Genomic DNA, 26105 nt, shown 5'->3' on the forward strand with positions numbered 1-26105 from the left:
CTCCTCTCCCCTCCTTCTTGAGAAAATCTTGTGGTGAACTGTGAATTATATTGTGCTAAATAGAACAAAAACTAGCTATAATGGAGGGCCTGTGATGGGGATAAGTGATAAAGGTGAAAAAAAGGTGGTATGGACCCACAAAATGCAAAAAAGGAAAGAATTTGGGTCAAGAATGAAATGATTTGCTTTTTGGTGATGGTTAACTAAGAGATATGATGAGAGGAATAAGAGCGAAACAGGGGAAAAATTAAAAAATTACTATTGTATTTAGTGGAGCAAGAACTAGATAAAATGGAGAGCCAGGGTTGGGAGCACTGCTAGTGAGTTAAAAAAGCGAAGTAAAAAAAACCCGAAAGTGCCACAAAGAAAAATTTGAGTCCCAAATAAAATAATTTGTTTGTGATTAAGGATTGAACGAGAGGAAAAGTATAGGAGAAGAGAAGAAACTAATATAGAGGGAGAAAAAAGAAAGAGGAAAACACAAAAAGAAGAAAAAAGAATAAAGAATAAAAGGAGAGAGAGAGAGAGTAAGGGTTTTGGAGTGCAACACTCATAGAGAGAAAGAAAGAAGAAAGGAAAGATAATGAGAGATATAACACTTATGGGTAGTGCAGTTCAAAGAGAGGAGAGAGTAAGACTGGCAGAAAATTAAACGACCAAAGAGGAAAAAAGTAATCAAGACAAGAAGATAAGAGAAACAAACGAACAAATATAATAAAATGGGATAGGTTATAAAGTCTGTGGATTATTCTTGATTTTGAGAGGTTATCTTCTTGCTTTTTCTTTTCTCTCCCTCTTCCTGGTCGGTGACTCTGTATCCCGGGTTCTGCCCCTGTGGCACACTTAGGTAAAAGTTTGCAGTTGATAAGTCTCTATGGTGATGTCATATATTGGGCTTCAGTCTCGTTGGCAGTCAAGGCTCTTTTAGCATTTGCAGGCTCTGACAATGAGAGAGTTTGTTTTCCTGGAGCCTCTCTTCTAGTCTTTCCTTCTTGAATTAGTAGCTTGATGATCCAGCTATGGGGTTGCTACTCCCTCTGCCTGGAGAGTAAGAGGCTCAAAGAGCTGGCAAATCCCCATTCTACTCCTACTCAGCACAGGGCTCTCAGTAAGGCTCAATCAGTCAGAACATATAGCATAATCAGGCAGAGCTAGGAGCCAATTGTTTTCAAGGTGCCTTTCTATGCACCTCTAGGTGTGTCCTGAATGCCTCAGCACTTTGTGGGACCACTTTCCCCAGGCTTTTGGCACTTTGTAACCTGTTTTGGCTAGGTAGAAGATGCCCTAGTAGCTGTTTGCAAAGCAGGAGAACTTACAAGCTGCCAAATCCCTCTTTTTAACAGATAGCCCTGAATATGCAAGCTCTGCCAATCAGAGGTTGCCCCCACCATTATGTGCATAGCATAATAAGAGGTACCAAAAAAATATCTGCCCTCTTGTTTTAGATTGCTGACCTGAGAGAGATCTTGTAGGTTAGTGTCCCATATGTCAGTTGGGAGGTGAGCAGACTGTGGGTTAAGCTAATCCTTCATGGGTCTGTTAGCTTGTATGGCTGGGTGAGGCACCCCACCCGCCCAGAGAAGTTCGAGCATAGGAATCTCGCTTTCACGCACCACTCTTCAGGGCACAGGGGCGACCCCGAGACTCCAGTTTCAGCCCACACAAAGGCCTCTGACTCTGCCCCTCTGTCAGTAACATGAGCGCCCACTCCCGGGGCTCTAGGAGGAATCTCTCACCCACTATCTGCGCACGCTGACCAGGAGATTGGGGCCAATGGCTGCCCCACTTGCCTTTCTTTGTCTGGATTTGGCATGAGCATTAGCTTGTGTTGACTGGGTTGCCACAAGCAGTTTTTCTTCCTCTTGGATGTTCGTGCCACAGCCTGGTTCGGACATTTGTGTCGCAGTCTGGTTCTATTCACACCCTATTCCCACCTTAGATCCTATACTCTCAGTTCCCAGTGAAAGCAGCCCTTATTTAGGTTAGTGAGGAAGGCGGAGTGTTTCTTCCTCCGTCTTATTTCCTTTGGGGTTGATTATATATTTAGTCAATTTTTCGCTCGATCATACCTTCGTGTTTAATGTGGAACTTCTGGAGGCTCCAAGGATAGATTTTTCTGTCTCTAGTTGAAGATCTTGTTGAATTTGGGGGGAGATTTATCGGTATCACTCCTTACGGCACCATTTCTGTGACATCACCTCCCCAAAAATATTTTTAAATGTACAGTATAGTAGGAATCAGTGTATTATAGTTATTACAGGAATTCCTTTGATTTTCAGATTCAGAAAAAATTCTAGGCAAACATGTGATATGGTAGGACAAGTTACTTTTTAGTAAAAATAATGCAATACATTGATAAATTTTGAACTAAGTTCTTAAAAATTTTCAAAAAATGCTTGTCTTTTAATTATCAAAAAATGGCCTGACCAGGCAGTGGCGCAGTGGATAGAGCGTCGGACTGGGATGCAGAGGACCCAGGTTCGAGACCCCGAGGTCGCCAGCTTGAGCACGGGCTCATCTGGTTTGAGCAAAAGCCCACCAGCTTGAACCCAATGCTACTGGCTCCAGCAAGGGGCTACTTGGTCTGCTGAAGGCCCGCGGTCAAGGCACATATGAGAAAGCAATCAATGAACAACTAAGGTGTTGCAACGCACAATGAAAAACTAATGATTGATGCTTCTCATCTTTCTCCGTTCCTGTCTGTCTGTCCCTGTCTATCCCTCTCTGACTCACTCTCTGTCTCTGTAAAAAATAAATTAAAAAAAAATGTATTTGCACACTGAAAAAAAGATAATAGAAATAAAAGTACCAAATTATTCTAATTCCTAGAAAAATTTTCAAATTAAGAAGTTATCATTATTGTTTAGAAAATATTCACCTCAGTCTCACTTTAAATACTTCATATATCACTTAAAATCTAAAAATAACTACATTATTTCTTAATATTTGTACAGTGTTACTTCTCTGGATAGGTGTCACACAAGAATTTTCAATCAATGCTGAAAAAAATTACTTGGTAGTTGTAATCACAACTAGTGACTAACTTATTAATGGATTACCAATTGAGTCAGGAATTCATGTGGCATAAGGACAATGCAGGTACTAATCTGATAATGTCTTACTGTGCAATTCCTATTCCCCTTAGTTGCTTTCCATGTTTCCATAGATGTAATCTGATCAACAAAATAAGTCAAGCTTTCTCCTTTTTCTCTCCACCCCTCCCCCCTTTTAGAGCAGCTCAATGATTTGGGAAATTGGTTTATACAAGACAAGAATATAAGGGGGAAATATGTATAAAATGACAACTGACAACCAAATCCAGTACTTATTCCATAATGGTTATAATTAAGGATATTAACTTTTGCATTATTCACCTTTCTTTATAATATAAATCAAAGCCATTAATTTGAACCTGAGGGACATATGCAATACATACATAGTCTTAAATTACTTTTTACAACTCATTACATTTTAGTACCAAATACCTCTGTTGATTTGTATTTTGACTTCATGGAGAAGAAGGAAATAATATTCAACTAGGGGACCTTGTACTGATCATAATAAGCTCTTCAAGTTTAAAATGTCTCCTTTCCTTTATACTTACCTCAGGCTACATAATGTCCTGAGAGTAATCATTAAGAGAAAAACATGTCAATCACACCTTCACTATATTACTTCAGAAAGAACTGATGAGAAAGCAAATTAGAAGGTGAGGCTTCATCTTTGTTTACCAATAAGTGGTCTTAATTTTTCTTTTTCATTTTGACAGAGACAGAGAGAGTCAAAGAGATGGACATATAGGAACAGACAGACAGGAAGGGAGAGAGATGAGAAGCATCAATTCTTTGTTGCTACATCTTAGTTGTTTGTTGATTGCTTGTTCATTGATTGCTATCATATATGTGTCTTGATGGGGGGGTACAGCAGAGCAAGTGACCCCATCCCTTGCTCAAGCCAGTGACAGTAACCTTGGGCTCAAGCCAGGGACGTTGGCCTTCAAGCCACCGACCTTGGGCTCAAGTCAGCAAACATGTGGTCATGTCTATGATCCCATGCTCAAGCCAGCAACACCACACTCAAGCTAGTGAGCCTGAGCTCAAGCCAGATAAGCCAGCCCTCAAGCCAGTGACCTTAGGGTTTCAAATCTGGGTCCTCCTCATCCAAGTCCGACAATCTAACCACTGCACCACCACCAGGTCAGGCTTCTTCTTGTGAAAGTTTAAATCAGTTTTTCACAAATTAATCTAAAGCATAACTTTTTGCAGCTTTCAGGAAGAATTCAGCACCTCATTTATACAAAGTCTATGAGAAGTCAACACAGATAATCAAATCTTAAAAGTGACATTACTCACTTGACTCCATGGCACAATCTCTCATCTGGTACTATTTTAGGCTGCACTATTTAAAAAAAAAAAAAAACCACGAAGGGATGAAGAGAAATAACTAATGTGAATTTTCACTGATATGGAAATGGGTGAATAAATTGTGTAAAAACAGAACTCTCATATGATCTAGCAATTCCACTTCTGTATTTTGTTTTCTGAAGAAAACAAAAGCACTGATTTGAAAAGGCATACACACCCCAAGTTCTTTGCAGCATTGTTTACAATAACCAAGATAAGGAAACAACCTAAATGTCCACTGATGGATGAATAAATAAAGAAACTATTATGTATGTGTATGTGAGTGTGTGTGAGAGAGAGAGACAAAGAGAGAGAATATTATTATATATAATAGAATATTATTCAGCCATAAAAATTCAATGAAATCATGCCATTTAAGACAACATGGGTGTACCTGAAGGGAATTTTGGTAAGTAAAATAGCTCATACAGAGAAAGACAAATAACATGATCTCACATATATTTAAAATCCTTCAAAATAAAATAAAAGAACAAGCTCATGGATACAGTGAACACATTGGTAGTTCTCAGAGGCAGGGGGTGGAACATTGGCAAAATGATTGAAGGAAGTCAAAGGCACACACTGCAGTTATAAAATAGGTACTGGGGAAGTAACTATAGTTAATAATGATGTGTTGCACATTTGAAAGTTGCTATGACAGTAGATTTAAAAGTTCTCATCACAAGAAACATTTTTGTAACTCTATATGGTGACAGATACAAACTAGACTTATTGTGGTGCTATTTTTTCAAATGTATTCAAATATCAAATCAATATGTTCTACATCTGAAACTAATGTAACATTACACATCAATTATAGATCAATGTAAATAACTGTGGTGTAATGACTAAATACTACAGAGCTGTGAAAGTAAATGAACTAATGCCATGTATCAACCTGCAATGATCACAAGCACATAATACTGAGGTTCTTTTTAAAAGCAGTTCTACAACATTTCTTTAAAAATAAGTTATACTAATATTCGCAGCACTGTATGGATGCACAATAGCTGCGGTAAAAAAGGGGATGCAGACTGGAAGGTAAAAGCAGAGCTCTGACTAGTTATCTCCCTCTGGACTTTGGAAAGACGCCTCCCTTCAGTGTTAATCACCTATTAGGGACTAGGGTCAATGCTAGGAGCTTTGATGTAACCCTTGTAAATCTTCAGAACATTTACAAATGCAGGACCTGATTTAGATATTTTGCAAACCAGTGGATTCATTTATTCACCACACATTTGGTACTTAACCTCTCTGTTTCCCCAGTGCGAGATGGAACTAAGAAGAGAATCAGTCTAATTGTGTCAGAATGAAACAATTTAGAGAGAGAGGAAAGGGCGCTATCTGCATTTAGCAATGTCAGAAGCTTCTGTTGCCTTGACTGTTTACCCGGCAAGGTTCAGATTCCTGGGTGAAACCGTGATGGGAAAACACGGAGCTCACACGTCTGTGACACTGTCTGAGATGCATTGAGCCCATAAACTCAAGAGCCTCTGAGGTGTCAGAGAAGGATTTTCCAAAACCCAGCAGCTTCTCCCTGGAATCTGGTACCAGGCATCTGGCCCAAAGCAAAGGGGCGGGGCGAGAGGAAATGGGAGGGTACAGCGTGAGGTTCACCCCACACGGCAGGGGGCGGGGCCCAGAAAAGTTCTGGGACAAAGTTTGGTGGGGCGGGGTGCGACAGGGGAGGGGCAGGGAGGGCCGGTGCCCCTGGGATTGCAGTGACAGCGACAGGCTGGGAAGACACCTGCTCACCGCAGAGGGTCCAGCGGAAAACAGCCATGCTCAGGGCGATGGGTTCCCTGATGGCGACATTCTGGAGAGAGATCCATCCCCGCACGCTCCTGCTGGGTGCCATCGTCTTTCTGCTTCTTGCCAATTTCTTCAGAAGACGGCTCCCCAAGAACTACCCGCCAGGGCCCCTGCGTCTGCCTTTCATTGGGAACTTCTTCTATTTGGGAATTAAGCACCCGCATCTGGCGATTCAGAAGGTAAGAAGGAGTAGGCTAAGGTGTGGGCCCAGTCCCCACCCTGACCTGCAGGACAAGGACCCTGCAGCGGACCTAGCGGAAGGATGGGTGGCTCTGACACTAATGCCATTCCCCAGGTAAACCCTATTTTGAGCCTGGTTTTCCTCTACTGGCATGATTCCACCTGCCCTTACTAGGGGTATATTATTGTAATTGTTTACCATTTAAGTGTGGTAGGCCTGTTACATTCTTCAATTCATTTAACTGCGTGGCTTGTTCATAATAATAAAAGGACATCCTATTGTAATATAATCATCTTGAGCTTTTTAATATTGTTATCCTTGGAGGGGGGGGGTTGCTTTTCCTCTCAGAGGTTCCAGTTCCCCTTGTCAGATACTTGATAAAACCGCCCTAAAACCTCACCATTTTTCAGCTGAATCCCTCCCACTCACTTCAGCTTTCTCTCTCGTCAAACCCTTCTACAAAACGTAATAATTTTAAAGTGTAATTCCTCGGCCAAAAATTTGGTGACGGAAAATGATTTGACTTTGGGTGATGAGCACAAAATGCAATGAACAGTTCAAGTGCTGTAGAAATGTACCTGAAACCTATGTGTTCTTATGGACCAATGTCACCCTCTTAAACTTAATCTCTAAATAATAAAAAAAATGAAGGGAAACAAAAATAAAGAAATAAGTAAATAATAAGTACAATGTCTTTCCTCAGTTCAGATTTTCTTAGCACTTTCAGAGAGTTTACCCTTGCCAAGTTCAGACTCCTTAGGGAGCCACTTGGAGCTCTTGTGAGCTCTTTAGACTTCTTTATAATAATCTCCCATCAAGGCTGCCTGACTGGGATCCCACAATTTTCTCCAACATCCAACAGTTTTTCAAGAATTCAGATGGTTTTCTGCCTCTCAGCACATGTACCTTGCTGAGAAACAAAACTTGATAGGTTGGTTTTTGGAGATTAAATAAAAACAATATTAACATGGCTCATAGTAGACTTGCTAAAAGATTAGTTCATTAGTTCTCTTTTCCCTAGAAATGCCTGGAGCACTTTAAACACATGCCTGTATACTCAAGTTCAGATGGAAAAGGTTTTATCACTTTCTGGAAGAAATATTCTGGTAACAATAACAGGATTAGTCATAGAATTTTAAGCCTATAGCCTTTTTTAAGAAATGTATTGTTTAATGTCTAAGTATTGAAAAGTTTCCTGTTTCTTTCTATTAATGATTTTCATTTTGATTCCATTATGGCCAGAGAACCTACACACTTTCTATAATTTCAATTTTTAAACATGTTAAGGCTGGCTTTATGACTCAAGATGCAGTCTCTTGCATGCTTGAAAAACAAAGAAATAAGTGCCCTAGTTATACATGGATTTTCAACTGTACAGTATGTTCAAGCTCCCTCACCGTGGTGTTGTTCAAGAGTCATCTGTATTCTGCTGTTGTTGGACAGAGTGTTCTGTCAGAGATTTACTATTTGCTTTGTTGTTTAAATCCCCTTGCTGACTTACTATCAGTTACTAGGGGAGTCATGTTGACATCTCAAACTATAATTAAAGGTTTGTCTACTTCTCTAGTCAGTACTGTTAGCTTTTCCTTTAAGTATTTGGCAACTACTTTACGTGGTGCATACACGTTACAATTGTTATGTCATCTTAGTGAATTGACTCTTAAATTATTATGTAATGTTCTTCTTTATCCCTGATGTTTTCTCTACCTGGACTATATCTAATATGATATATCCAGGCCAGCTTTATTTTCTTGATTAGTATTTACATCATGTATCTTCTTCATTCTTTCACTTATATCCTACTTATATTGCAATATTTGAAATGTTTCTTGTAGATAGTATATAGATGGATCATCTTTTGATTCTTCCAATTTTTAAAATGAATTCTTAAATTTTTTTCATTTTACTTTTTTTGAGAGAGAGAAAGAAAGAGAGACAGAAGTAGGGGGAAGAGAGTAAAGCATGAACTTGTGCTGACTTTCATTTTCACTTTTACCTGTGCATTGATTGCTTCCAAGAGAGGAAGGAGAGAGAGTGAGAAGCATTAATTCATAATTCCTTTCACTTTAGTTGTACATTGATTGCCAGCATCCCCTTGCTCTAGCTAGCAACCTTGAGCTTTTCACACCAGCAAGATTCGGGCTCAAGCTGCTGAGCTTTGGGATCCTGGGGACAACTGCCTGCTCAAGCTCTCAGACCCAAGTGAGGAGCCCATGCTCAGAGCCAACAACCTCAGAGTTTAGAACTGCCAACTTCAGGGTTCAGAGTGGGTGCTTTATCCATAGTGCTACCACCAGTCAAACTATACCCATTTTTTTAATCAATGAAGTTAGAGCATTTATATATATATTTAATGTAATTATTGATATGTTAAGACTTAAGTCTCCCATTTTATACTTGTTTTCTATATTTTTCCTCTGTTCTTTATTCCTGTTTCTTCTTCTCTTATCTTCCTGAGGGTCATTTGTACAGGGATGAATAGTTATTCATGCAGATTCAGGAGTTTGCTATTCCCGTAAGGCACTTGAGCTCCTGATTTCTACCCTTCTCCAACAGAAATAAGGAGAAGTGTCTCTTCCTCATGGAGCAGATATGGATAGAACTCTTCCATCCCCACACCCCACCACAGCATGGAAGACGCAACACTACCTACATCACTGTGTCCATTTCCATTCTCTCTAGCCTGCACTGATGAGAATAGATGATGGAGTTCTGTGGGGGTGGGCATCACATAAGTGGGAGAGACCGGAATAGCACTTTAGAGACTTTATAACCTAAATTGACATTTGAAACACCATCCATAAAAGTGAGAATTCTAAACTTACTCTCGACACTATGTAAAGCTTTTATTTGGTTAATTATATGCCAAAGTGAAAGATTTACACAGTATCTAGAGCCATATAACATAATACACAAAATATCCAGAATGTAACCCCAAATTACTTACCTTACCAAGGATAAAGAAAATCTCAACTTTAATGTATTGACACCAATATTGAAATGACAGATGTTGGAATTATAGGATAAAGATTTTAAAGTACCTATTGTACATATGTTTTGGTAAACAAATACTCTCAAAAAATTTTAAATAGAAATTCTTAACAAAGAAATAAAAAATTATATAAGCACAAAAGAGAATGTTTAAAACAGAAATATATTATAACTTAAAAAATATACTCAATACAGTACCTCAATATCAGAATGCTAATTACAGATGAATCAGTAAAACTGAAGATGATTAATAGAAAATATCCACTTGAAAAACACACAGAAAATAGATTGAAAAAGAGAAACTCAGATGCAAGGAACTGTGTTAAGAATAACAATAGATCTAACATTTCTGCCATCAGTGTCCCAGAATTTCAGAAAGAGAGAAAAATGCATGTGGAGTTGAAAAAAATATTTGATGAAATAATGGCTGAAATTTTCTCAAAATTGGTAGTAAACAACCTACAGATTCAAGAAGCTCAGTAATCCCAATAAACACAAAGAATTGAACATCAAAACATAGTATAATCAAATCTCTGAAAACGAAAAGCAAAGGAAATTTCTTGAAAGCAGCCAGAGAAATACAACCCCTTGTTTATGAGAAACAATAATTAAAATGACAGCAGATTTCTCATCAGAAACCATGGAGGCCAGAAATAAGTAGTACATTTAAAAATGTTAAGTGAAAGAAACTGTCAACCTAGATTCTCTATCCAGTGACAATGCACCTCTGAAATGAAGGTGAAACCTAAGAAAATTTTGCTATCAGAGCAGCTCCAATGAAATGGATAAAGAAAGTTTGGATATAAGAAGTGATAATGGTAGAAAACTTGGAACACAGAGAATGGAGAAAGAACACCAGAAAGGGTAAAGAGATGGGTAAACATAATAAATTATTCTTTTTCCCTTGAATTAAAGAAATTATGTTTCATAGTTAAAAGCAAACTATATTGTGTGATGTGGTTCTCAGTGTACATGGAGATAACATTAAAGCAGAAAGGTAAAGGGACCTGAACTGTCATAAGGTATATTATTCCATGTGAAGAGGGAGTGTTGAGACTAGGACACTGCAATAGGCCATGAATGCATATTACAATCTTTAGAGGAACCACTTAAAACAAAACAAAAAGACATACTCAAAAACATTAAATTAAAATGCAATTCTTAAATAAAAAAAAAGATGTTCAAGTGACCCACAGAAAGACAGGAAAGAACAAACAAATAATAAAGAAAATAGAAAAATAGTAAACAAATAATAAATGGCAGACTTAAGTCTTTACATATGAATAATTACATTAAATAAATATATATGGTCAAAATTCACCAATTTAATAAAAATTAGCTGAATAAAAGGATGATCTGCCTATACACTATCTACCAGAAACTCATATCAAATATACTTATATAATTAGAACAAAAGTGAAAGAATGGAGAAACATACACCAGGTAAATACTTGTTTAAAAAAAAGGAAAGATGGCCCTGGTTGGTTGGCTTAGTGTAGAGCATCAGCAAAGCGTGTGGAAGTTTCACCATCCATACCGAGTCAGGGCACACAGGTGAAGCACCCATATGCTGCTCCACCCTTCCCCCTCTCCTTCCTCTCTATCACTCTCTTCCTGTCCTGCAGCCAAGGCTTCATTGGAGCAAAGTTGGCCCAGATTCTGAGGTCCTCTTCACAGCCTCTGCCTCAGGCTCTAGAATGGCTCTGGCCGCAAGGAACAACTCCCCACATGGACAGAGCATCTCCTCCTGGTGGGTATGCAAGGTGGATTCTGGTCGGGCCCATGTGGGAGTCTGTCTGACTACCTCTCTCCTTCTAACTTTGGAAAAATATAAAAGGATAGAAGGAAAAAAGAAAGGAAGGGAAGGAGGGAGGAAGTAAAGAAAGAAGGAAGGAAGGGAAGGAAGGAGGAAAGGAGAGAGGGAGGGAGGGAGGGAGGGAGGGAGGGAGGGAGGGAGGGAGGGAGGGAGGGAGGGAGGAAGGAAAGAAGAGAGGGAGGGAAGCAGGGAAGGAAAAAGCTGGCCTGGCTATATTACATTAGATAAAGTAATGTCCAGGCAAAGAAAATCATCAGGGATTAAGAGGGACATCACATAATAATTTAAAAGTCAATTTACCAAGGCAATATAACAATTTTAACATGTATGCACCAAGTAAAAGAGCTGTCAAATACCTAAAGGAAAAGCTAACAGTACTGAATAGAGAAACAGACAAATCTTTAAATATAGTTTGAGATGTCAACATGATTCTTCTATTAACAGATAAGCCAGGAAGGGTAATTAAACAAAAAATCAGCAAATAAATCTCTGACATGTAAAACACTTTGTCCAACAACAGCACAATACAGATGACCCTAGACCAATGCCAAGATTAGGGTATTTGGACATAGTGCACAGTTAAAATTCATAGTAAAAAAAAATCCATAGTAACTAGTACACATTTTTTTCATGTGTACATGACTTTACTGAAGAGCAGGTCCACAACATACACTGAAATTTTCAAAGTTTTCTATGACAAAAGAAAGTTAAGAAGCACTATTATGAAGTCGTATTCATTATTTCCTTAGATTTCTTTTCTCTTTAGCTATATCAGATATAAATACTTTTTCACAATAAGAGCAATGTACACACATTGAGAGACTTTAAAATACTGTTTAGTGTATGCAATGGAATCTTACCACTCTCTGCAACCACACCCCCAACACACATACACACACACGCACACACACACACACACACTCAGAAGTACCTCCATAGGACTTTCATCTATATCTTTTCATATTCCTGTGTAATAAAAATAAAATGATACCCACTTGTAACTTTTTATTGAGCTTCTACAAATCAGTAAGAGTTGAAATCTTCGATATAAAAATGTTTAGAAAACATAAACAAGAAATTCTAAAAATATACCTATCAGTGGAAAGGTGTTAAACCTTAGTAAAATATAGGAGAGAAATGCTTTTTCTTTTCTTTTGTAACAACAGGCACATGTGTGTGTGTGCACACTGCACATACACTGCTCAGTGCCGGGAGGCTCCGGAGGAGTAGACACTGCACCTACTGCTGGTGGGAGTGAGAATTAGCATAGTCTCTTCCCTTTATTCTTTCCATTCTTTCTGTCTTTGTTATGTTGGCTTTGAGTTTAAGTACTTAAAGTAAGTGGAATCTCAACTTTTTTAACACTAATCCTTCATTTTTAATTGTTTCTTATTCTAAACATTTATTTTTCTCTACCGCATTATTTAAATACCCTACATTTGAAAATATTTTTTATTAATTTTTTTTTAAAGAGAGAGGAGGGGAGAGAGAGGAAAAAAAGAGAAACATTGATTTGATGTCCCACTTCTTTATGCTTCATTGGTTGCTCTGTAAGTGCCCTGCCTGGGGATCAAACCGCAACCTTGGCACGTTGGGACGACACTAACCAACTTAGCTGCCAGGCCAGGGCTGACATTTTTATCCATCATGTTGAATTTTCTATGTCTCACTAGTTTTGTTTGCCTTTATAGTTCTCATGTTCACCCATTCCTTTCTCTATTTTCATGTCTGATTGGAAGCCTTCTAAACCATCTTATTTTGAATCACAGTCATTCTCTTACTTTGTTCTTTAAATGATATGTTTAATGTTGTACGTAAAAAATATGGCCAAAGTCTTCTCAGATTCTTGCTGAGTTATACAATTATTTCCATGTGAATCAATGATCACAATGACTGGCACAGTGTATTTAACAATTGTTAGACATCACCATAGTCAATACCAGGGCTCAGGAGGTCATGTGACTTACCCATATTTACACAGATAATCATACCATATGAGTTTTTGATTCAGTAGTATTGGACTATTAATATACTGAGCTGGTAAGTATGGAACTCTGAAGAAGTTCACTTCAGTAAATACTGATGGACTGCCAAGTGCCTTCCAAGTACAGACTATAATTCCGGGTTTGTCACTTAGAAGTCATTTAGCTTACTCTGAAATTTTTAGCTGTTCTAAAAACATCCTTATTGATTGTTCTAAAGAAATCCTTTTTATAAAGCCTGTGAAGTTTATTTCACATTCAGTAAGCTATCCCTGCTGTTTCTTAGAAGCAAAGACATTCACTTTGGAATGTTGGCTCTCCTCTTCCTAGCAAAGCAGGGTGTACTGTGCTAGAGATGAACAAAGACTGATGAAAGAGTGAGCCAAAAGAGCACTGGAAATACTGAGTTCAGGCTCAGTTTTTAATATGGGAGAAGGGTGGTAGAAAGAGACTGAATCCACTGTATTTGCTCTGATGGGTGTGGTGGGGTTCAGGGCTCTTAGAGGGACATGGAAGAGCATAAGCGCTTGGAAATCAAGAAGGTGGGGCCACAGACACTTGGAGGGAATGGAGCCCTTCTGCTTGATCTACTGCCTGCAGCTAGACATACCCAGCAGACACATGGAATGGGAAGTGTTCACAGAGTCCTCTCTTGAATAGATAAGTCAGGACAGACTCTGATTGGTGACAATTCCCTGTCATCCAACTCATCTTGCACATACCTGCACCCTTTGCCTACGCATGACAAACCCACACACTCTTCCATTCTCTATACCGTGCCCCCCACTCATGCTCACTTTCACTGTCTCACTCCCACTAAATTCTATGGTCCCCACACAACTTTAAGGTCCCCACTCAACTCTAAGGTGCTAGTGCCACCTCAGATTCATGGTCTCGTCTTAGAATCTTACACAATGCCTGAAAAATCCCTCTACCACTCAATAGCTCTATCACCTCGGCTACAACTTGTTTTCCTCTTCCGAAAAACAAGGACATTCATTACTAGCGTAGGGTACTTGTGAGATTAAATAAGATGACACGTGAGAGATACGTAACACGGTACACATTGAATGTGGCTGTCTGTGTCCAGCAGTGCCTTCCTCCCGCCATCCCTGTGCCTGGTCCTCCCTGTCTCCATGAGCACACATTCACCTCTCTTTGCACGCAGAGCTCACTATTTCTCGGAGACTCGAGTGGCTGTGCACCAAGTGTCAGTAAACAAACTGCATTTCACATTGCTGCTCTGGTTCTTCCTTGCAGAAGCCTGTGAGGGAGGAATCCCTTTCTCCCTTTTATAGCTGCGGAGCTGAAGCTCAAAAAGCCAGACACTTTTCTCGAGAGCCCACAGCTAGAGAACAAGAGAGCTACAATTGACACACACTCCAGAGCTAGAGTGTGTTTCTCCACACCTGGCCCCAGCCCTATTATGAATTTTATGCCATCTAATATATGTTGAGAAAGGGGACAAGCTCTTTTGATTAAACAAATATGATTTACAACCAAGTCCCTGCTTGCTACACAGCAGGCTCACTGCACAGATCTCCTTCTTTGATGAGTCACCTGTACTGAGTTCACTCCCTTCACAAGACTCTGAGATGCTTGGCCCTGGCCGGTTGGCTCAGTGGTGGAGCGTCGGCCTGGCGTGCAGAAGTCCCGGGTTCGATTCCCGGCCAGGGCACACAGGAGAGGCGCCCATCTGCTTCTCCACCCCTCCCCCTCTCCTTCCTCTCTGTCTCTCTCTTCCCCTCCCACAGCCAAGACTCCATTGGATCAAAGATGGCCCGGGTGCTGGGGATGGCTCCTTGGCCTCTGCCCCAGGTGCTAGAGTGGCTCTGGTCGCAACAGAGCGACGCCCTGGAGGGGCAGAGCATTGCCCCCTGGTGGGCATGCCGGGTGGATCCCAGTCGGGCACATGTGGGAGTCTGTCTGACTGTCTCTCCCCGTTTCCAGCTTCAGAGAAATACAAAAAAAAAAAAGAATCTGAGATGCTTGAGGTTAGCTTCTTTATTTTATTATAGTTCTATCTTGATAACTCATTTTCAAGGCAATGGTAGATGCTCAGTCAATTCATGTAGGTTCACCATATGAATGAATATTTTATAAGGAGTGTCCACATATCCAAGAGTGAATTTAATTCAAGTCCAGCTGACAGGAAAAAGAGATAAATCCAGGAGAAACATTCCTGTCATGTCAAAGTGCACACAATCTATGCCCTCAATACAAGTCCTCCAGCTACACACACTTCCTTCTTTCCCGGACACACACAGGTGCGCACATCAACTGTGACTATGTAACTGTTTTTCAGTATGTGAAGAAATATGGGAACATTTTTGCCATGGAGATTGGAATCTGGCCTGCAGTTCTTCTAACTGAATTACCCTTAATCAAAGAAGCCCTTGTTCACCAGGACCAAAACTTTGTGAATCGTCCTACATTCCCTGTTCAAGAACGCATCTTTAAGAAAAATGGTAAGTTTCTTGACCAATGTCAGATGTGCATGCTTAATATTTTTAAGATCTGTTAAAGGTGCCTCTGTGACTATGATTCTCTACTATGCCCCAGAGACCAAGCTCTTTATAGAATTCCTGCTTTTGAAAAATACTTGACGCCCCTATTTCCCTATTGAAGGCACCCTCTCAGAAGATTAGGCAGCGTCAGCCCTAATGTGAAGGACTTGGGAAAAACTGCATGTCCTGGGTGACATCACTCTAAATGCCTTGATAAACAAGTAATCGATCATTCCATGTTAGCAGAGAGAGCGACAGTACATTTGCTCTTTCTGGTTCCCACTCCAATCTCTCCCCTTAGGACCCGGGAAGTGGCTCTGCTTTTCCCGCTGCTTTTGAAATGTCTTCATCTTGCCTCTAGTCCCTTATGCTTTGGCATTAAGGCTGCGTCCACAGGGTATCTTGACACCTCCAGTCTAGGCTAGAACTGTTTGGCACAGATAGTTTTAATTATCGTTAAATAAACTTGCCGCAGACCAGCGCAGCTCCTAATAATGGTACAGAATTGAGGAAATACACTTTGTCAGAACAAAACCGATGGACCAGGAGGACTCCTCAAACTGCCTGGCAGGATCTGAGTGCCTCACAGCCCCAGTTCGCTTTATTATATAGACCTATGCAAATCAAGGACCCTGATACAAAGTTGCACATCAAAGGCTAAGACAGGAACTCTCCCAAGGCAAAAACAAGATACATTAGTGAAATTTACAAACATCTGAAACAAAGAGTCAGAGGAAGGGCATGTATATTGCTTTCTGCAACCAAAGGAAGCAAGTGGAGTGGGTGCAAATACTCAGCATCAAAGCCAAATAAGGAGATGGAGGGGGGAGAACTTAGCCCCCTGCCAAGCCTCGAATCTATAATGGCTTTTTGCCATTAACGGTCCACAACATAAACTTCACTGTTTAAAAATCTAAATGGCCCTGGCTAGTTGGTTCAGTGGTAGAGTATCGGCCAGCGTGTGGATGTCCCAGGTTTGATTCTCAGTCAGGGCACAAAGGAAAGGCAACCATTTGCTTCTCCACCCACCTTCTTGCCTCTTTCTCTCTCTCACTCTCTCTCTCCTCTTACCCTCCTACGCGCTGAGGATGGCTGGCTCCATGGCCTCCGCCTCAGGCACTAAAAATTGGGTCTGGTTGCAACAGAGCAAGGGCCCCAGATGGGCAGAGCTTTGCCCAATGGGGGCTTGCTGGGTGGATCCCAGTTGGGGCGCATGTAGGAGTCTCTCTCTGCCTCCCTTTCTCTCAATTAGAATTATAAAAAAGAAAGAAAATAATCTAAATAAAAAACTCTATTACTCTATCAAAGCATTGTTTCTTTTTTCATTGTCTCCCAATTCCTCTTTGAAATATTTTATCTATTGACTCTACATCAGTTTCCTCTATTAATTACCTGCATCATAAAGCACAGGGCTAGGCACCAGGGATAGAACAATGAGTGGAACAGACAAAATCCATGTACTTATGTAAGTCAAATTCTATTCAGAGAGAAAGACGATCTACTAACTGTGATTGAAAGTCTTTTGCAGATAAGTGCAGGATACAGTTACAAGGGGTATCTAATCCAGTCTTAAGATTCAGGAAAAACTAACATAAGTGAATGACAACTTATTTAATAAAGTGAAGAAGCAATCAAGCAGAGAGAATCCAATATAAAATGTCCCGGAGGTGATGGAAAGGAAAGTAAACTTGTGGAAATTAAAAAGTGGTCAATGTGGAAAGCACAGAGATTACGTGAAATAAAATTGAGATGAACCTGCAGAGCTTGGTTTGGAATAGTTTAAACATGTTGTTGGTTTTTATCCTAATGACAGCAAAGCTCTTGAATGGTTTCCAATAGAGAAAGGAATCATCACATTTACATTGTACACTTTCCAAAACCTATGTGGGCTGCAATGTGGAGAATGGAATTAAGGAAGCAAAAGAGGGTTGCAGCATTTTAGGTTAGAGAAGTGATAGCTTAGACGAGGGAGGTGGTAGGAAAGGACAGTACATTGAGTTAAACTGAAACAGTGGCAGTGAAAGTACATGGATTTAAGATATTCAGAATGTAAATCAAGTAAGACATGGTGACCTAGATGGAGGAAGATTGAAGCATTGAGGTAGATACCTAAGTGGGTAGACTGATGGAAAGAACAAACATTTGGAGAACAAGGTGTTTGGTTTGGCCTGGGTGGGGAGTTGTATGGAGAAAAGCATAAATTCAATTATGGATACACTGAGTTTGAAATGCCTTTACATTGGCAAAGTCAAGCAGATAGTTGTATATCTGTGTCTGGAGCTCAGAGTCAAAAGAGATGTTATTTAAAATTGTAGGAGTAGTGAGATTTTTTAGAAAAGGATTATAAGGTAAGTAAAGAGACCTTACCTTGAAGAACTCCATCATTTCAAAATTTGGTAGAAGATAAACTAGCCAAGGGTATGGGAAGTTCTCTGCTTTCAGAGAATTAGGAACAATATTTGGAGAGTGTAGTATCCTGAGCACCAATGGAAGAGAGTGTTTCAAGAAATTATCTCATGCTACTGAGAGACCAAGTAAGATGAGTTTGAAAATATCCCTGGCTCTGAGAGCAAGGAGGACCATTTCATGGAGATGGAGGAGGCCAAAGCCAGAGGTTAAAGGGAGTTGAAGTGTGCTCTAGAAGGAAAGAAATGAAGTACTGTTGCCCTACCTGTGTTATTAAAGAAATGATGATCTGTTGACCACAACAGGATGTTGTCTTTTTCTTTGCCTGCATAGAGTATTTACTCCTTCACTTTCTCAGTCATTTCTTCATTTCTTAAGGTCCAGCTTAGATAGGACCTCTCCTGTAAGACTCATGGAAACTTTGTCTCTTTACAAGTATGGATTTTCTTACCTATGAGTGCAATCTTAGTATGTAGCATAATGTAAATACTTACCTATACCTATGTGACTAGTAATCCAAGCATGGGCTTGGCAGTCAGGGACATGTGAGCTTGAATGCCTGCTGAGCTTCTTACTAACTCTGTGTGTAACCTTGAAAACTTTAACTCTTGTGCCTTGACGGTCTCATCAGCAAAATTGGAAAGTGGGTGAGAAGACAACCCACTGAATGGGAGAACATTTTGGCCAATTATACACCAGATAAAAAATTAATATTAAAAATGTATAAAAATCTTATGCAACGCTACACCAAGTAACAATCTAGTTAAGAAATGGGCAAAGGACATGAATAAAGACTTCTCCAAACAGGACGTAAAATGGCCAATAGACATATTAAAAGATAAACAACATCTCTAATCATCAGAGAAATGCCAATTTAAACCCACAATGAGATATCACCTCACACCTGTCAGAATGACTATCATCAATTAATCAACAAATGTTAGTGAGGATGTGGAGAAAAGTGACTCTTGTGAACTGTTGATGAGAATGCAGACTGGTGCAGCACTTGAAAACAGTATGAAGTTTCCTCAAAAAATTAAACATGAAATTGCCTGGTGCCAAGTAATTCCACTTCTGGAATATATCTGAAGAAAACTGAAACTCAAATTTGAAAGAATACACACACCCCTATGTTCATTGCAGCATTATTTACAATAGCCAAGATTTGCAAGCAGCCCAAGTGCCCATCAGTAGTTGAGTGGATACAAAACTGTGGTCCATTTTACATTTACACAATAGAATACTACTTGGCCATAAAAAATAAAATAAACTCTTATCATTTGTAACAATATGGATTGACCTGGAGTGTAATATGCTAAGTGAAATAAGCCATTCTGGGAAAGACAAGAACCATTTCATTTCACTTATAAGTGAAATCTATTGAACAAAATAAACAAAATAGACGCATAGATGCAAAAATCAAATGGCCAGTTGTTAGAGGGGAAGTGTTTTGGGTATTTGGGTAAAATAGATGAAGGGATTAAGCAAAAAAAAAAAATACAGTGATTATCAGAGGAAGGGGAGTGAGTGGAGGTACAAGAGGGTAGAAGGGGAATAAATGTGATGGAAAAGCATGACTTTGGGTGGTGAATACACAATGCAAGACACAGAGGATGCATTATAGAATTGTAGACACAAAAAATTGAAAAAATCTATTAATTGTATCTACCTCAATGCGTTTATGTGAGTACTATTGTACATAATGCATAACAAATACTAATGTGCCTGGCATTGCCGACAATCAGTACATACTAACAATTATATTCATTGCTCTGGGATTATTTGTCTAAATACTTTTCAACTAACAAATACACTTTTTCTTTCTATCATCTGATACAAATCCCCATCCCATTTATTGGATTCTTTTCAGAATGTTGTCCTTCTTTTCCTCAGGATTGGTCATGTCCAATGGCCAGATATGGAAGGACCAAAGAAGGTTCGCCCTGACAACACTAAGGAATTTTGGGTTAGGAAAGAAGAGCTTAGAGGAACGCATACAAGAAGAGGCTTACCACCTCAGCCTGGCAATAGAGGAGGAGAATGGTGAGTGGACCCTCGGACAGGTGCCGGAGACGGTGGCTCATCCATTCACTGAACAGACACTCATTTAGTACTTCCATGCCTGTCCTGTGCTCACCACTGTGTTAGGCACTGAAGATATAACTGAATAACTAACTATGGCCCTGCCTTTATGGAGCTCTAGAATTAAGCACAAGAAGACAAGCATTAAATTCATTATAACTTTAAATCTTGGTCATCGGTATGATTTCCCAGGTATTGGGAGTACTGGCTGCATGTCAGACACAGTACAGGGTGCTGTGGCCACAGCCTCAGATGTTCTTCTGTCCTCAGTATGTCATGTGTCATATAGGCTCTCAGTAGAAAATAGAAACATACCAATCTGAAGGATCCATCTTTTCTCCCACCTGCAGGGCAGCCTTTTGACCCTCACTTCAAGATCAACAATGCAGTTTCCAATATCATTTGCTCCATCACCTTTGGGGAGCGTTTTGAGTACAAGGATGACCAGTTCCAAGAAATGCTGAGGTTGCTGGATGAAGTCATTCGTCTAGAGATGTCAGTGTGTGCCCAGGTAGGGGTTTCTCTTTTCAAAATTGGTGAAAGTTATCGGGGCTGATGTCAGACACAAATTTCTTTAAGAAACAATATAACCTTTTAAAATTTACTTCAACACAAACTTATTTGAAATATGTGACTCTCATGTATTGGATAATATTGCCAACTATTTACTGTATGTAAAGAACATTTCTAGCATTCATGCAAAGCAGTGAACTTTACAGGCACCTATGTTATTTTTTAAAAAAGGACTAGAGGGCCATTGCCCCTGTCCGTGTCCTTCCCCAACCAGCCATCTCACATCTCACACCTCCTCTCTCAGGAGTATTCTTCTGTGTTTGGCTTCTCCCTTGGCAGACTGTTTTGAGACTTCTTTATGTCCATTGTTCTTTTTCAAATTCTAAATAATATTCCATTTTATGAAAATGCCACTGTTTGTTACTCTATTCTCTATTGTTATACACTTGAGCTGTTTCCAGATATTGAATGTTATGAATAAATCTGCCAAGAATATTCTAGTACATTTGTTTAAAGATGAAATGAAGCATCGTGATGTGTGCAGGCAGATATGAAAGAGTGTAAGCAAATCCAGAGAGTGATCCAGGGGCTCAGTGTTATGTGCTCAGTGGATCTCATATCATTTGGTCACCAGAATAACCCTGGGGGCCCACTGGCAGCTAGTTGAACTACGGAGCAACCATTACATCCTCCTCATTATTATTGCCAATGCATTACAGCTAGAAAGTAACAGAGCTAATAGCCAAATCCATGTCATATCATAAGTTTAGGGGATTTTCTATTATGTTATGCTATCTGTTTTCTACCAGATATTATTATAGAAAATATATTTAAAACCACTTTGTTTTATTAAAAATTTCTGACCCACATAGAGGTTACATCTTAGAGGAGACACAGACATACATGTGTTTTTTTTTAAATACAGATATATACAGATATATATATCACTCACACAAAATAGTGATAATTGCCATGGCATGGAAAAAAATAAACCAGCATAAGAGAATGGAAAGAAGGTGACAGGGTTACATCCACTTACAGTACCATTCGTTGAGACTGCTCCACGTAGCTGACATTTGAGCAGCACTTGAATAGAGTGAGAGACTGGAGCTATAGAGATATCAGAGGAAAAACCGTCTAGGTGGAAGGAAAATTAAATGCAAAGGTCTAAACAGAAACATCCTTGATGGCATTACAGAGATCAGTGGAGCTGGACTGGAGAAGGTGAGGTGGCAGGGAGTAACAGCAAAGCAAGTGACCACCGTATTCAGAGACTCACTCATATAGAGCTTCCCATGTCCAGAGAAAGTTGTAGAAGTTTATCCACTTGTCATGGGAAGTCATTAAAAAATTGATAAGCAGAAAGTGAAGTGATCTGCTTGAAGCAGCGATTTTCAACCTTTATTATCTCATGGCACACATACACTAATTACTAAAATTCTGTGGCACACCAAAAAATATACACTATTTTTGACGCTCTAAAAAAAAATTAAAAAGGTATAATATTGATTCATTTACACCAGATGGCTATAGTTGTGTTGGATGTTGCCACTTCATTTGACAATCTAAGGAAAGAGTTCAATGACCCTGACTAAAAAATCAGGTTTTGCATGTTTTAAAAATTCTTGGGGCACATTGGTTGAAAATCGCTGAATTAAACAGTTAAACGATTACTCTGGCAGTTCTGTGGAAAATAGACTGGAAATGGGGATAGGAATAGACTCAGAAAAACTGCTGGAGGCTGTTCCCGAATCCAGATAAGAAATGGTGGTTTGTAGTAGGGTGACAAAGCAGTTGGGGTGGTGAGAGGTGGTCTGAAACAATATATTTTGGATGAAGCACTGAAATTCTTTGCTGGAGAGATAAGAGGGATTAGAGAGAAAAGTCAAAGTCTAAGCAGAAGCAAACAAGAGCTAGAAAGAGAAGGTTGTTGTTGTCTTAAAAAGCGGGAACTGGCACCATGGTGTCTTTGTGATTGTTTTGTTTTTCTCAACTAGCTCTATAGTATCTTTCCGTGGATAATGAATTTCATTCCTGGACCCCACCAAGCACTCTTTATCAAATTGGCGAAACTGAAATTGTTTATCTCTGATATGATTGAAAACCACAAGAGAAACTGGAATCCTGCCGAACCAAGAGATTTTATTGATGCGTACCTCAACGAAATACAAAAGGTGAGGAAACCAATGTTGTTTCCTGCATTTTGTTCTTGAAGAACAAATGAGGATGTACTGGTTTCCTGCAGATCCTGTTACCAATTATTTAGTGGATTACAACAACATGAGTTTATTCTCTTAGAAATCTGATGTTCATAAGTCTCAAACCAGTTGGTCTGGGCTCAAGTCAAAGTGTTGGCAAAATTGGCTCCTTTGAATGCTCTTGGGGAGAATTCGTTTACTTGAATTTTCCAGCTTCTAGAGGGTGCCTGCTTTGTTTGGCTCATGGCCAATTCCTGCCTCCTCAAAACCATCAATGTAGCATCTTTTCTGCCACCATCCTTATATCTTCTCTTTACAAACTCTTGTCTCTTTACAAACTCTTGTCTCTGTGGTTATATTGGTAGACTGAGATTCTCTTTAATAATCTTCCCATATCAACACCTTTAACTTAGTCATATTTATAAAATCCTTTCTCCCATATAACATGCACTGATTCCAGAGATTAGACATGGACATCTTAGTGAGCCATTATTCAACTTACCACAGGGGAGTAAAACTAGAGGCAGAACTTCATAGGGTGTGAGAGTAGCATTAACTCAGGATGAATGAGGCAATTAGGAATAAAAGTAGGGGTTCAATGGTATTTAGCTGGAGGCCTTGGAAAGATTATTTATTAAAAAAAGCCCAAATACTGCCTTTTAATCTTCTATTTTCCACCCTCTACCCATATTGGAAGGAGCGATGTGAAAAAAAGGAAAGATAAGAATTGAGCTTCAAAACTTTGTTTTATTATTAGTGGGATCTGTACCTAATTACCTACCCGTACTTTTTCAGTTCTCCATGTAGAATACAAATAAAACTGAGTCAAATACCAGAATTTGTCCTCAAGGCTGAGTAAGACTCTAAGTTACCCACTTCCCATCCTATAAAAAAAAAGCCCAATTGGTTGTGTAACATTTTACATGGCAATCCTTCTGAATAACATTTCACTGCATTAGTGTCATAATTTTTTAGTATCACCTTATTTGTTCCTACTGTGAAAGTTGGCAGAATGGTGGATTTCTTTTTATGCCCTCTCTTATTTCACCTTATTGGCATAATATCAATAGAAACATTGACTTCTGGTCAGTCACTTGCTATATGGTGTACAGGGGTGGTAATTAGACATTAAGAGGAATGTTGACAAATTGAAGCTTTCAGGGGACGGTGGTAAAGACGATGAAATGCCATCAGGAGTGACTGATAGATTCAGAGAGTTCTTGCCTAGAAAGAAAAGATTAACTGAGAGATATAAAACTTGTACATAGAGGAGTTCCGTGTATTCATTCTTGTATCAGTAAAAACATTTGCTGAGTATTTACTGGGTGCTCTTTGCCTCTCACATGATTCATTGTCATCCTCAGGGGTGTGTTTTGTTATATCTATTTTATAGCACAGAGAGGTTATATAAATTTCCCCGTGTCTTAGAAATAATGAGGCGGCTAATATTGGAACCCTAGTATAACTCTCCACTGTACTAACAGATTCATTTTTCACTGTACTAATAGCTTCTCCCAGAGTATAGGCATAAAAAATAGTTGTCCTGATTTTCATTCACCCAGAGTCCCAGACTAACAAAAGCTTCCAGCCCTTGGGGTGGGACTCCACCCATCATATTTCTATAATAGGACTGCCTCCTGAGGAGATCAAAGGGAACGCCTTTCCTCCTGTGTTCTTTCCCTCCACGTGCTCTGCCTAGGTGAAGCCCCTGTGTATCGTGGCCACCAAGAACCCTCTAAATAAACTAATAAACCCGGTGTTTCTAGCATAAGAGCAATGCTACTTCCAGTTTCCATGAGGAAAACCTCGTCTTCTGTGCCCTGGATCTTTTCTTTGCTGGAACTGAGACAACTTCGACAACACTGCGCTGGGGTCTGCTTTACATGGCCCTCAACCCAGAAATCCAAGGTGAGCATGTCGGACAGTGTGCCTGGGCCAAGACACAAAGTTCCTCCTAGAATGCACTGCCCCAAAGTTAGGAGAAGGCAGCATGGCAGAATGTGAAGATAGATAGGATAATCACAAGGCAATGTGGACTTGAAAACAATCACATTCTCCAATTTTTCTGTTATGATTGTGATAGAGCTACATATACAAGTATAACAGAGAGTTCTTGCCCTTAGGAAACTCAGAGTCTAGTGGGGAAACAGTGAAGGTCATTGACATTGTGGTGAGTTCCAGGAAATAGTTATATCTCACATGAAATCTGGTCTACAGGGAGGTTAGATGTGGAAGGAAGGAAGGAAGGAAGGAAGGAAGGAAGGAAGGAAGGAAGGAAGGAAGGAAGGAAGGAAGGAAGGAAGGAAGGAAGGAAGGAAGGAAGGAAGGAAGGACGGGAGGGAGGGAGGGAGGGAGGGAGGGAGGGAGGGAGGGAGGGAGGGAGGGAGTCCTAGTCCTATGTTTTCCTCTTTGTGAGTAATGTCTTCTATTGTCTTGTAGGTAATGCTCAAACTTCTTAGTTTGAGATATCATACCCCCTAATATGCCTTTTCCTGTTCAGCCTCTGCTCCACCCACTCTGGATGGTGGCCTCATTACATTACATGCCATTTTCTTGGCACTGTCATTATTTATGCCTCTTTGTCATCACATCTGCTCTTCCCTCTACAAGAAAATATTTCCCTAATTTCTCTACATGGTAAACCACTCGCTCTGCTTGAAGATTCTGCTAAACACTATTTCTCAAAAGATGTTCCCCCAATCCTCTAGAAAATTACTAGCATTTCTTTTTCTAGAGATGATCTAATGCACCTCCTTTACTGTGCTCATCACACCTTATTCATGTATCTTCCCACAAGCTGCAGTCCACTCCATTTTTATTTCTCCAGGTCCCAGAACTGTTTAAACACATGAGGGTTCAGATTCATTATGATACAGTTTTTTAAACTGTGGGTAGCAGTTTATTAAAAGAATATAAAATCAACTTAGTGAATCAAAACCAATTTTTATTCCCTAAAATTCAAATAGGGTAGAAAAGATCAGGGTACAGCCATCTCATGTAATAAGGATAAGTTAGCTCATGCAATTTAAATATACTGAGTGGGGCAAAAGTAGGTTTGCAGTTATGAATATGCAAAATAATTTATTCTTGAATTATTATTTATTAATTATTGTATTATTTTTCATACAACTATAAATCTACATTCTTCCCACCCTGAACATATATATACACACATATATAACATATATATGTATGTTTATATATCTTGATTCGT

General features: G+C 39.5%; 1 protein-coding gene across 1 annotated transcript in view; it reads left to right on the top strand.

The window, feature by feature from the left end:
• The first annotated feature begins 6097 nt into the window (after positions 1–6097).
• LOC136331100 (cytochrome P450 2J2-like) overlaps positions 6098–26105 on the top strand; it is a 31249-nt gene continuing 11241 nt past the window's right edge. The window contains exons 1-6 of the mRNA XM_066269055.1: positions 6098–6394; positions 15491–15653; positions 19992–20141; positions 20531–20691; positions 22691–22867; positions 24658–24799. Coding sequence (XP_066125152.1) covers positions 6185–6394; positions 15491–15653; positions 19992–20141; positions 20531–20691; positions 22691–22867; positions 24658–24799 — 1003 coding nt within the window. The 5' untranslated portion in view covers positions 6098–6184. The remainder of the gene's footprint in view (positions 6395–15490; positions 15654–19991; positions 20142–20530; positions 20692–22690; positions 22868–24657; positions 24800–26105) is intronic.

Source organism: Saccopteryx bilineata, chromosome 3 (genome assembly GCF_036850765.1).
Source record: "Saccopteryx bilineata isolate mSacBil1 chromosome 3, mSacBil1_pri_phased_curated, whole genome shotgun sequence".
Lineage (NCBI taxonomy): Eukaryota > Metazoa > Chordata > Mammalia > Chiroptera > Emballonuridae > Saccopteryx > Saccopteryx bilineata.